Source organism: Zalophus californianus, chromosome 3 (assembly GCF_009762305.2).
Source record: "Zalophus californianus isolate mZalCal1 chromosome 3, mZalCal1.pri.v2, whole genome shotgun sequence".
In the NCBI taxonomy this organism is placed as follows: Eukaryota; Metazoa; Chordata; class Mammalia; order Carnivora; family Otariidae; genus Zalophus; species Zalophus californianus.
In genome coordinates, this window is record NC_045597.1 from 177,039,016 (window position 1) to 177,051,220 (window position 12,205).

A 12,205-nucleotide genomic window follows, 5' to 3' on the forward strand; every position below is an offset into this window, starting at 1 on the left:
CGCCAACGAAACTGAGAATAAAGAGGCATAAAGAATTCTCTGTGTGCCTGTATGACCAAGCAGGGGCAGGGCGGAGCACAGGCATGGCTTGATCCCTGGGAAAAGGAAACCCGGGCCCCAGCCAGCCAGGACAAGGGGGCCTCCCTCCTCCCCGCCAGCTCTCCCCGTCCCCAGGCCACCTTTTGAAAAACTCAGAATCACAAGTCCACACTCAGTTTATTAAAGGCAGGGAGCTTCATCCAGGTCCAGAAGGGAGAAGTTGGGAGATACCCTACCTTCTTCTCTCAGCTCCCCTCTTCCCCAACCACTCATCTACAGCCCAGCCCCCAGGAGGCCCTAGGAGATGGGGCTGGCGTCAGGCAGACTGCACTGCATAAATACTCAAGAGGCCACAGCTTGAATCAGCAGGTCAAGGGGGGGGGGCGCGGGAGACCAGGTTTGGGGCAGGAAGGGGCAGCTCCGGAGGTTCCCCCCGCCCGGGGCCTGTCCTCAGCCCAAGGACCCACAAAACTAGAGAGAGGGGGCCCGCGGGCGGCCCTGGGGTCCAAGGCTGCAGCCAGCCCTGTCCAGCGAGGCTGGTAGGTGGCTCCGGGTTGCTGGGGAGGAGAGGCGGTGGTGGGGGTGGTGGGGTGGCGGCGCTGCCATGCTGGGGCTCCGGGGTGCGGGGCGGGCTCAGGTGCTGTTGCCCTGCTCCTGCTCAAAGAGCAGCATGGCTAGCTGGGTGCGGGAGCCCAGGCCCTCCAGCTTGCTCTCGCGGCAGCGGTGGTACAGGTCCTCGCCGAGCCGCGCGCTGCACGCCTGGGCCCGGTAGCGCTGCAGCAGCGCGGGCTCCACGGCCCGCAGCACGTGGAGGCTGGAAGAGAAGCGCAGGAAGAGCCCATACACGTCCAGGCTCTCCAGCAGCTCCTCCTCCTGCTCGGGGGCCGCTGCAAGCCGCCCGCGGGCCGCCACGTAGTCGGAGTTGTAGAAGCAGGCTCACTGGCCGCCCCTGGCGATCAAAGCGGCCCGTGTCTCGGCCAGCTCCGGGGCCCGGGGCCCTGGGGGGGCGCCACGGCCGGGTGGAAGGCCTGGAAGTGCATGGGGAAAAAAGGCCTGCCAGCCGGAGATGGCGTGCATGCGGCAGCGGTTCAGGAAGTCAGGCGTGAGCACCGTGTCTGGCCCCGGCCAGCAGGAACAGCGTGTCCAGCGGGTGCTTCTTGGAGAGCAGATCCAGGAGGCGCAGCGGTGAGGGCGCGGCCGTCTGCACACTGAGCCAGGGCACCCGGGCACCGGGGAAACGCCGCTCCAGCTCGGCCACGTGGGCCTTGACAGGTGCAAAGACGTCCGCATGGGCCGCCCGCTGGGCCTGCCGGGGCTCGTACAGGAGCAGCAAGGTCAAGGCTGCTGCGGCGTCGCCAGGCTCCAGGGCTGCGCAGCGAAGGCCTCCAGGAAGCCAGGGGCCAGGTCACGCTCGGCCGCAGCCAGAGGCAGTAACACAGTGAGACGTGAGGCCCTCCGTGACATAAGGGCACAGGCAAGCTCTCCACACGGCTCAGCGGCCGTAGCAGCTGTACCCGGCGGGTCAGGGGCCGGCGGCCGCCCTGGGGGGTCAGCACCTCCAGCTGCAAGTCCAGGGTGTACTCCATGCCCCGGGGCAGGATCAAAGCGTCGGTAGCCATTAACCAGCTGCTGTTTCTGGAGCCGCAGGGCTGGGTGGGTAGCGACGATTGAGCTCTTCCAGGGCTGCCCCTAGAACGTCAGCCACATCGGCCTGGTCGGCCCCTCGCAGCGGACATCGGGGCGAACCGTCAGCACAGGAGAAAGCATGCTGCTCTGTGAAATAGTCCCAGCGCAGCACCTCAAAGCGGGAGGCCGGGCGGGATGGTGCTGGAATGCCCACGGGGCCAGGCGGCTGCCCGTTCCCCGTCAGCAGCCAGATGGCTGGTGTTCTGGATCTCCCACTAGGTTGGAGAAACAGACCATGAGCAAGGCAAAGACCATGGGGGTCAGCACATTGCTGGAGGACTAAGCAACCATTGGGATGCTACTTTGGATGGAGTGCTACTTGGGATGGGTCCCCACTCCCCTGCCAACCTCTGCTATCCCAGGGCCCCCACCTATCCTTTCCCCAGATTGGGGCAGCCTAAGGTGGAAAGGGAGTTTCCAGAGGAGCTTCTCAGAAAAGGCAGAAACGAACAGTGACTGGGAAGATGGTTTGTTCTCAGACTCTAGTGTTAGTTTTTTTTTTTTAAGATTTTATTTATTTATTTGGCAGACAGAGAGAGAGCACATAAGCATAAGCACGCGCACAAGCAGGGGGAGTGACAGGCAGAGGGAGAAGCAGACTCCCCACTGAGCAGGGAGCCCGATGTGGGACTCGATCCCAGGACCCCGGGATCATGCCCCGAGCCGAAGGCAGACACCCAACGACTGAGCCACCCAGGAGCCCCTCTAGTGGTAGTTTTTATTTCCCTGGGATCTCTGAGAAGTCTCAGAACCTGTCTCCTCTATCCCCGGGGCCCAGACCATACCTGCAGCTCCTGGATCTCCTGGTATGTGCGTTCCAGCTCAGCTCGGGCAAAAGCTTTGTGCAGCTGGTACATATGCACGGGGTCATGCACAGGGTGGGCTGTCAGGGCGCTGCGGAAACGGGGGTCTCCTTCTTGCACATGCTCCCCAGGGCGTAGCTCCAGGTAGCTATAGTGGACTCCCTGGAGAGAGGAAGGGAAGGGGTCCATAACGGGAGGAGTGATGGGACAGCCTCCCCCACACCCACCCCCCAGTGTGTGCCTCACCTTCCCATCCTATGACCTGCTGTGGACTTGGGAGTCAGAATTACTGGGTTTAAGTCTACCTTGACCAGTTGTGAGCTTGTGTGACTTTGGGCAAGCCTCTGCTAGCTCATCTGTGAAATGGGCATATGCATCCTATCTCAGAGCTGTCCAGGGGCTCAAATAAAATAATAGCCAACACTGAACACCCACTATGTGCAAGGCTCCCTTATTTTCTCTTCCTAATCCTTAGAACAGCCCGAGCAATAGTTATTTTCATTGGTCTGGAGGATACCAGATTTCAGGAGATGCAGTGATTTGCCCCTGTAACCACAGGGATAGAAAGTGACAGCACTGGCATGGAAAACCCAGGGCTATTATTTCCAACTACCCCCCTCGCCTCTGAGGGGCAAGTGCACAAGCTCAGACCGGAGGTGCCGGCGGGGCGGCTTATCTGCCCACCTCGTGGTCGCCGGTGCAGCCCACCCCCGTGGCATCGAGGATGCAGCGCCCCCAGCCACTCATCCGGGTGCGCGCTGACGATGTCGTTGCGGCAGCTTTCCAGGTGGGGGCGCAGCCGCTGCAGCAGTGTGCGAGACAGCAGCACCCCAAAGCCGCCGTGGCAGTAGCGGCCTGGGCGGGCTCTCCCCCGATGAAGTCCTGCGGCCGGCCCAGATAGAGGTGGGCGGCGGCTGCCAGGCTAAGACGGCCAGCTAGGCGAGCCAGTCCATGGGCCTCGGTGTAGGTGGCATCAGGCACTATGAAGAACCAGTCCAAAGTCGTCACCGTGTTGCTCCAGTAGGTGGCGCAGTGCCAGGTGCAGGTGCCCGATGGGCCCGCTCCTCACCCAGTGTCACCACGGCCATGCCCGGTGGTGCCCGGCGGCCCCGAGAGCCAGTCAGGAACACCACGCGCTCTAGCCGGTGCCCCAGCGTGCGGTTCACGGCCACACCCAGTGTGGGCAACGTGGCTTGTGAGGTCAGCACCGCCACAAGCAGCCTCTGCCGGATGCCCAGCTCTGTGCTGATGTATCGGGTCCTGGGAGGTGGGGTGGGGTGGGGGGGAAGAGGGCACAGGTTATCAAAAAGACAACAGGGCAGGCAGGAGCGCGCATACATAGGCTCTGGCGGGTCACATCCTCTCTGGACCTGTTCTTCCCCTATGTATAGGATAAGAATAACAACTCTCTCCTAGGGGTCATGAGGATTTACCTGAAATATTGGCCTTACCTACTCAGTGCTTTGGGGAGACGGCAATATCCATGCCGATATGAAGGATACTTTGTGGGTCTGATTCTCTGTTTCACCACTTAGCAGCTGTGTCCTTGAACAAGTAATTTAACCTACCTGAGCCTCGCTCAGTAGCCTGCTCTGTAAAAGAGGTTGATTGTACTAATCAAAGCGCTTAGCCAAGTGCTCAGCAGTTATTCCACACACCGCGTATATACTGATTTCTATATAAATATGCCATTATATCACAAATACATCACACAAATGATGTAAAGGAATCTATGGCATAGGAACGTACTGCGTGTGTTTGGGACAAGGGCAACTGGGGCTCAGGGGTTCCAGTAACTTACCTTCCATAATGCAGAAGGTAAGTTGCAAAAACTGAAATTTGAACTCAGGGTTACTTAGGAGAAAATTATTTCAACTCATGGGCAGAGGCATTAATGGGATGGGTACCTCCCCCTCCTCCCCAAATCTCATCCTGAGGTGTCCCATCCAGGAACAGGGAGAAACAGGTAAATCCTAGTTTTTTCTTTTCTCTTTCCCTCTCTCTATGCACCCATCCTATGTACCAGTCATTTCTGGAAACCCAACAGCCCAACCAGGGAGCTAATAGGGTTTATGAGGGACCATGGCATTGGGTCGAGCCAGTTTATGACAGAGGAGGGCAAGTTCAGCCCAGGCCTGGACGGGGCCCAGAAAGGGCTTCCGATGAGTTCCACAGCTCCCGGGGAAGCAGGGCCATCGGAAGTTATCGGGGCCAAAGACTTCCTGGCCGGCCGGCCCCTTCCTTCCGGAGCCTGACCCAGCCTCCGGCGGCCTCCCCGGAGCGCCCGACCCGGCGGGTGCCCAGGGGGTGGGGCTGGCGGGGCTGATCCCTACCTGACGGCCTTTTTGGCGGCCTGGCCAGGCTGTGCAGGATGGTAGGGCAAAGACACGCGGCTCCCAGTTCTCCCCGGCGCCTGCGCCGGCCCCGGGCCCCTCTCGCGCTCGGCGCCGGGCTGCACCGAGTTGGGCCGGCGCGCCGCGTTGGTGTTGCCGCGCGGCGCGCAGCTCAGAATCTCCGGGTTGGGGGCGGCCCTGGGCCCGCACGGCTCCTCCACCCAGGTGACGCTGAGCAGGCTCAGAGTGAAGCCCAGGGAGATGCCGACGGCCACGGGCCCTGCGGGCCGCAGCATCGACAGCAGCAGCGATGCCCGCATGGCGCCGGGACCCGCGGGCCCCCGGCCCCGGAGCAGCCCCACAGCAGCCAGAGGAAGCTCCGAGGGGGCGGGACCAGGGAGGGGGCGGATCCGAGGGCCTGGGCCAAGAGGGCGGGCCCGCTCCCTCCCCACCGGACGCCGCCCTAGTCGAACTCCCCTGCGCCGCGCTCCGATCCTCCTCCGTAGGGCGCAGGGTTCCAGCGCTCCGCGCGGGAGCCTGGGCCGCGGCCGCCGCTGTCCGACGTGTCACTGCTAGGTCCCCCGCCCCCGGGGGTGGGGTCTCGGGCTCCAGCTACCGGAGACGGAGCAGAAGGGGGAGGTTAAAGGGGAAGGACCCCCCGGAAGTGCCCCCCTCCTCAGTGCGGGTGAGGGAAATGCCGGGGGCGGAGTCCCCTGCCTCCCCGGCGTGGTTGGTGCGTCCCGGGTGACGTCAGAAGCAGCCCGCCCCTGCCTGGGTGGTGCGCCCTGAGTGACCGTCAGGAGCAGAGGCCGGAGCTGTCCATCAGCACCAAAGGCCGCGGGCGGGCTCAGGGGCATGGGGCCGCGGCTCTGGGGCAGCCCGAGCCCCTGCTCCTGCTCCTTTCCCTTTCCCAGGCCCAGCCTGAGTCCCCAGACTCCGCGGGACTGGAGTGCCAGCCGGTGTTGGAGGCGGAGCAGCGACGCCCGCCGCACGGAGACCAGTCGCTCCGGCCCAGCAGCCCCCTTCCCCGCACGGCGGACTTTTCCCGGACCCCAGTCCGCTGGGGCCTCTGGCGCTCCACAACCCCGGACCCTCGGGCCCCTGCACGGCCTCTTTCGCTCAGAAGCTCAGGTCGGCTCCAGCCCAGGTAGATCTTGGACAATCCCAGATTTGGCCGCCCACAGAGGAGTCTCCTGGCTGCCTCCTTCTTACCGGCAGCACACTGCCCTCCTCTTCCCTCAACCCAGTGTCCCTTTTAACTTCTTCACCCCAGCCCCTCCTTTAGCCAGGCACTTGGTTTCCCTTTGTCTTTTGCTCCACTTCAGAAATGCTTCCAGAGCTGCATGATCTGGGCACCACTCCTTTGTCCGCTGGTGTCCTTGCCTGGCTCTCCCATTCCCATTCTTGCCCCTATCCTGGTGGAGACCCAGGACTCCTCCTTGACCCCAACTTCCTCTCTGTCAGGCTGACCTGGGAGGGTGACTCCCTTCCATTCCCAGCACTATGCCAGGCACTGTGGCGACACTGCGGTTCCAGCTGCTGCCCCCCGAGCCAGATGATGCCTTCTGGGGTGCACCCTGTGAGCAGCCCCTGGAGCGCAGGTACCAGGCACTGCCGGCCCTCGTCTGCATCATGTGCTGTCTGTTTGGAGTCGTCTACTGCTTCTTCGGTGAGACCCCTATCTCATCCCTCATCTGGGCTCCCCACTGTTTCCCCAAATTATTTCTCTAGGCACCCCAAATCTTCTCTAGAACATCACCACCACCACCACCACCACCACCGCTACACCACCACCATGAATAGTTATCTCTTTCTTTCATCCCACACATGTTCATGGATCATCTAGACTCTGGATCCTAGAAAACACAGGTTTTTTAATTAAGCATGCTTGAATTTGAAACTGGCTCTGTACCTTACTAATTGTGATACCTTAGCACATAACCTGTCTGAGCCTCAGTTTTCTCATCTGAACAGTGGGGACAATGATATTTGTCTCATATAGGGTTGTTGTGAAAATAGTAGACACTCAGTAAATAATAGCTATTGTGGTGAAGATGTGTTTGGGTCACTGTGCTAGGCAGGCACTGAAAATATTTAGCAAGGTGATTGAACATAGTCCTTTACCACAGGGCATATTGTCCAGTAGGGGAGAGACTTCTGGAACATTCACCCCGTAATACATGTTAGGGTGGGCTAGATGGTAGTCACATACATGGAGATAGCCTACAAGGCAGGCTCTAGTAATCAGGGCTGCTGTGAACAGTTGTAGAGGATAGGCACTGTACAAGGGAGTTCAGTTGAATAGGTAGCTGGGGGCTGAAATCCAGCCCATGCTCCACTTGCCAAACTCTAGGCCTTGGCACGGGCTGCTTTGCCTAGAGGAAGACACGACTTTTTCTAATTTGCTCAAAGGTGCTAGATGGGCTAGTGGAGTAAGTGCCCAATGACTATAGCAAGAGCTACAGGATTTCAGAGAGGGGAGCAAGCTCGATGGGCTGGGGGTCTCCAGGGGGAGCATTATAGGCAACAGGAAGAAGCACAAAGGAGGCACGGAGGTCTGGATTCCAGGCTGGGCAGAGGTGTCATGAGACTAGTGCTCTGCAGCCTCTCTACCTCCCCCTAGAATGGTGTGTAGTAGGCACGGATGGGAGCCAGATGGTCCCTCCCCTTCCACCCACAAACTTGAGGCTGAACAACTGCAGAATGAGCAAGAGGAAGTGCCCTTCTAAGGGTTCAGGACACATTCTCGGTCTCCAAGGAGTCTGTCACCTCATGCCCTCCACTACCCATACCCATTCCCTCTGCAGTTGCTCAGTGCACCGGACACTCCCTCTTCTGGGCTTTCCTGCCACCCTACCCCTCCTTGGATGCCCTCACTCCCAGGCTCTTGGACTCTGAGCACTTTTGTATGCCCTACTCCTCTTTCTAACCCCAGAGCCTCCTGGACTCTGATGCCTCCCCTCAGTCCTAAAACTCCATCTCCTCTTTACCAACTTTCTCTTTGGAGCTCCCTGACCCCTTGACCTCCATCTCTGACTTCCATCTACCCAACTGTTCATATCTACAAGTTCCTCCACCATTCCAGGTACTCTTAATGGGTAATAACTTCCATTTTGCTGAAACTCCATGAGCACTGTTTCCCCTTGTAATCCTCTTTGACACCCTATGACCCTAGTGATCCCCAACCACCTTGTTATCTCATTACCTCCCAACCCTCTGTCTCCCTCTATTACTCCTAACACTTTGATCCCTATGATGCCATTGTGTGCCCCTCCCCCACCATGATCTCCCATTTCTCTGGCCTCAATATTACCCCCTCTCAGAAACCCTTTAATACCCTCAATGATTCCATGTCTGTCAATTCCCCTGCTTGCAATGACTTCATCTTCTGGAACCCTGCCCCAATAATCCTGCTTCTCCATTCTCTTTGTTGTTTTCTAATAATGTCATATCTCTGAAGCCCTGTGACCCCTCAAAGACCTCATCTTTCTGAACCTGTGTGACCATCTCTCAAGTTCTTTCTGACTTCTGAATCCCTCATGTCTTTGAACAGTCCCTCCCAAGGCCATGATGATTCTAATTGCTGATCCCTTGTGACTCCAGTGACCAATCTCTCTGACCCCTCTGATTCAAAGATCCTAATGACCCTATCACTGATTGACTCTTGACTCCAATGGTTTATCTGACTCCTCTGACCCTCAAAGACCCAATGCTCATCTCAATCACTCTATCTCTCTGTTTTCCCAGTGACTCCCAGTGACCTATCTCTCTGACCTGCCTTGACCTCAGTGGTCCCATCACTGATACCCTCAGGACCCCAGTGACCCTCCCAAGTCTCTGATCTTAGTGTCCTCCTCCTGGTTCCCCTGTGATTCCATATCCATGAACCCTACAATCTCCTGCCTGGAGCCCGGTGACCTCATTTTGGCCCCTAACTAGCCCTTGTTCCCCTCCAGGTTACCGCTGCTTCAAGGCAGTGCTCTTCCTCACTGGGTTGCTGTTTGGCTCGGTGGTCATCTTCCTGCTGTGCTACCGAGAAGCGGGTGCTGGAGACGCAGCTGAGTGCCGGGGCAAGTGCGGGCATCGCACTAGGCATTGGGCTGCTCTGTGGGCTGGTGGCCATGCTGGTGCGCAGCGTGGGCCTCTTCCTGGTTGGGCTGCTGCTCGGTCTGCTGCTCGCTGCTGCCGCCCTGTTGGGCTCCGCGCCCTACTACCAGCCGGGCTCCGTGTGGGGCCCGCTAGGGCTGCTGCTGGGGGGCGGCCTACTCTGTGCCCTGCTCACGCTGCGCTGGCCCCGACCACTCACCACCCTGGCCACCGCCGTGACCGGTGCTGCGCTCATTGCCACGGCCGCCGACTACTTTGCCGAGCTGCTGCTGCTGGGGCGCTATGCGGTGGAGCGCCTGCGCGCCGCCCCAGTACCTCCCCTCTGCTGGCGCAGCTGGTCCTGCTGGCACTTTGGCCCCTGCTCAGCCCTGATGGGCGTTCTGGTGCAGTGGCGGGTGACGGCCGAGGGGGACTCCCACACGGAAGGTGAGAGGGCACAGGCCAGGGTGGGCGAGAGAGAAATGAGCGGCCGGGGATGGGTCGGGAGGGGGAAGGACGGAATGGGGTGTGGGGGAAGAAGCTGTGCACATCAGCGGCCAAATAGGGTTGGAGAGCTGACCTGCTCAGGGTCTAGCAAGGCAGGACCTCAGCCCCACCCTTCATTCTGCAATAAGGTATAGGGGGCTGCGTGGGGTCTGTGGCAAGCTCATTTCAGGCACAGGGGATCCAACAGAAAAGGTCCCTGCCCTCATGGGGATTACATTCAGGTGGAGGGAGACAGGAAACAGAATGCAAACAGTAGATAATTCCAGTTCTGGAGTCATATGAAAGAGATATGCAGGGCAACGTGAACAAGTGACTTACAGAGGCTATTATAGATAGGGTGGTCAGGGAAGGCCACTTGGAAGAGGTGACATTTAAGTAGAGTGCTGAAGGATAAGAGGCCACATGCAAAGAGCTAGAGAAGAGGGAGCGGCAAGGGCAGGTCCCCAGAAAGGAAAAGCTTGGCTTGCTGAGCAAGTGGGCTGGAGTGTGATGGGTAGAGGCATGCCATTTGTGCGGGCCTTGTGGGCCATGATGAGGACTCTGGATTTTACCAGGAAGGCAATGTGCTACTCCTGCAGGTTTAAAGCAGGGGGGATATAATCTCATTTAGGGTTTGGGATGCTCACTCGCTGCTGGTAGAAAACATCGGGGAGGGCAAGTGTAGAAAGGCAGACCAGTGAGAAGGAGACAGTAGTTGTCTGGTTGAGAGAGGATGACGTCTGGTTTACGTGAGTCACCTGGCGCTCAGGATGGGAAAAGGATTAACAGCTAGAGAGGGAGTACTTAGGAGTCTAGGAATCTTCCATATGACCCTCGGAAGAAAAAAACAACCCGCAAGAAATCCCATCTGGGAGGTGGGAGACCAGGAAAGGAAGGGGGAGTGGGAGGTCACAGATGAAAGGAATCTGGAAGCCTGGAGCCCTCGGGTAGGGAGGATTGGGGAGGCTTGGGGAGACAAGGCACGAGGGCCTGTGAGACCCTTCTCTGCCCATCCCCTCACAGTGGTCATCAGCCGGCAGCGGCGACGAGTGCAGCTGATGCGGATATTCGGCAGCAGGAGGAGCGCAAGGAGAAGCGGAGGAAGAAGAGACCCCCTCGGGCACCTCCCAGAGGCTCCCGGGCTCCTCCAAGACCTGGGCCTCCTGACCCGGCTTATCGGCGCAGGCCAGTGCCCATCAAACGCTTCAACGGAGATGTCCTCTCCCCGGTGAGCACCCTGAGCCTCTCTAGCCCGAACGGGGAAGGGAATGTGGCAGATTCTGTCCCAGCCAGACTGGGCCTTCCCAAGGGGCTGATCACACTATCTAGAAGGCCTGGCATTTGTCTACCTATTGTGACCCCTGCCCAACGAGCCTGAGGGATCCAGCTCTAGGATTGGGGGAAAGGTGTCCTGAGTATATTAATGAGGTATGGTAGGGGGTAGGGTCTCAGGGCTGTGGACTCCGGGCGTGGTGAGGTCCCAGGCCTAAGGCAGTCTGGGCTGAGTCTCAGGCTGTGGGCTGCAGGGATAGGATGTCTGCCTGAGGTGGCCTTCTGGACAGGGTCTGCAGTACCTCTCTCACGCCTGTCTTTACTCTCCCACAGAGCTACATCCAGAGCTTCCGGGATCGGCAGACGGGGAGCTCACTGAGCTCCTTCATGGCCTCGCCCACAGATGCGGACTATGAGTATGGGTCTCGGGGGCCACTGACGGCCTGCTCAGGGCCCCCCGTGCGGGTATAGCAGTCCTGCTGCTCCTGCCCACCTAGACTCTTCGGTCACCAGCTCTGCCAGCTTGGGGAGGCCTGCTGGACCACCACCCAGCCCGCCTGGCCTTGTGGCCTTTGGCTGTCCCTCTCCCCACCCTGAAGAGGGCTGGCCTGGCTACCGGGAGGGAGAACCTGTCTCAGGCTAGCCCTGGCCTAAGGGGGAAAGCCTCCTCCCAAGCTCCAGAGGGGCTCCTGAGGGATGCGGGGTGTGAGCCCCATTGGGGTGTGCTCAGGGTTGTGAGCGTGTTGCCTGTGTGTGTGTGTGTGTGTGTGTGTGTGTATGGAGGGGTGGGCTTGGAGGGGACACTGGGACCCTTGCCTTAGATTTCTGATTGGTAGGGCTTGTCTAAGGTTGGCCCTGCCCCTCCTCTCCCACCGCTGGGGTCCCACAGGCCACTCTCTTGCATGTCAAAGTGGAAGAGGTCTGCCTTCCTTCCCCATGGCTCCACCTCTCAACCAGACTCATCTAAGGCTTCTTGTCCTTGTCCATGGGGTAAACGGCAGCACCCCTCACCCTGGTCCCCTGTCCTCTGCAAAGCCACCAGCCTGAGGGCAGTGGCAGGGGAGGGGGGTGGGGGGTGCTGCTCTGGGCTGGGGTAGGGAGAGGGGCTGGGGGAGGGGGCTTCAATGCACGGTGCATGTCTGGTGTCTGTCATGCCACCCTGGACACCTCATGCTTCTGTCTCCCCTCACCCCACCCTGTTTTACATATTTTATAAATGTGCCAAACTGTGTGGCTTCTGCCAGGAGTGGTGGTGGTCTTCAGTGGCTGGCACTTTCAGCGGCTACACTGGAAGCGCTGCAGCCTTTGGTGTCCTGTGTCACTTACTGCACAGGGGCCCCAGGCAACTTCCGCCCTCCTACATCACACAAAGAGCCAGGGAAAAGGACTGTACCACTTTATTGTCTCCCAACACCTCTGGTTCCCCTGCCCCCCCCCACCCCTGCCCAGGGTACGGGCACACGCCTTCCAAGCTGTCCGAGGGCACCTGCCTGGCCTGGT

General features: G+C 59.4%; 2 protein-coding genes across 2 annotated transcripts; one reads left to right on the forward strand and one right to left on the reverse strand.

Annotated features, from left to right (window-relative positions):
* Positions 1 to 636: 636 nt before the first annotated feature.
* On the reverse strand, positions 637 to 5,435 carry CHPF (chondroitin polymerizing factor). Its single transcript, XM_027588214.2, is given in 19 exon segments — positions 637 to 987; positions 989 to 1,019; positions 1,021 to 1,088; positions 1,090 to 1,161; positions 1,163 to 1,413; positions 1,416 to 1,497; positions 1,500 to 1,631; positions 1,633 to 1,695; positions 1,697 to 1,882; positions 1,884 to 1,940; positions 2,511 to 2,690; positions 3,213 to 3,263; positions 3,265 to 3,389; positions 3,392 to 3,524; positions 3,526 to 3,585; positions 3,587 to 3,788; positions 4,862 to 4,911; positions 4,913 to 4,957; positions 4,960 to 5,435. Coding segments are annotated over 19 exon segments (2,325 nt in total). The 5' UTR covers positions 5,182 to 5,435; the 3' UTR covers positions 637 to 672.
* A 217-nt stretch (positions 5,436 to 5,652) lies between these two features.
* On the forward strand, positions 5,653 to 11,901 carry TMEM198 (transmembrane protein 198). The gene is given in 7 exon segments (XM_035726500.1): positions 5,653 to 6,008; positions 6,326 to 6,530; positions 8,818 to 8,900; positions 8,902 to 9,394; positions 10,457 to 10,497; positions 10,500 to 10,661; positions 11,039 to 11,901. Coding segments are annotated over 6 exon segments (1,083 nt in total). The 5' UTR covers positions 5,653 to 6,008; positions 6,326 to 6,364; the 3' UTR covers positions 11,177 to 11,901.
* Positions 11,902 to 12,205: the final 304 nt, after the last annotated feature.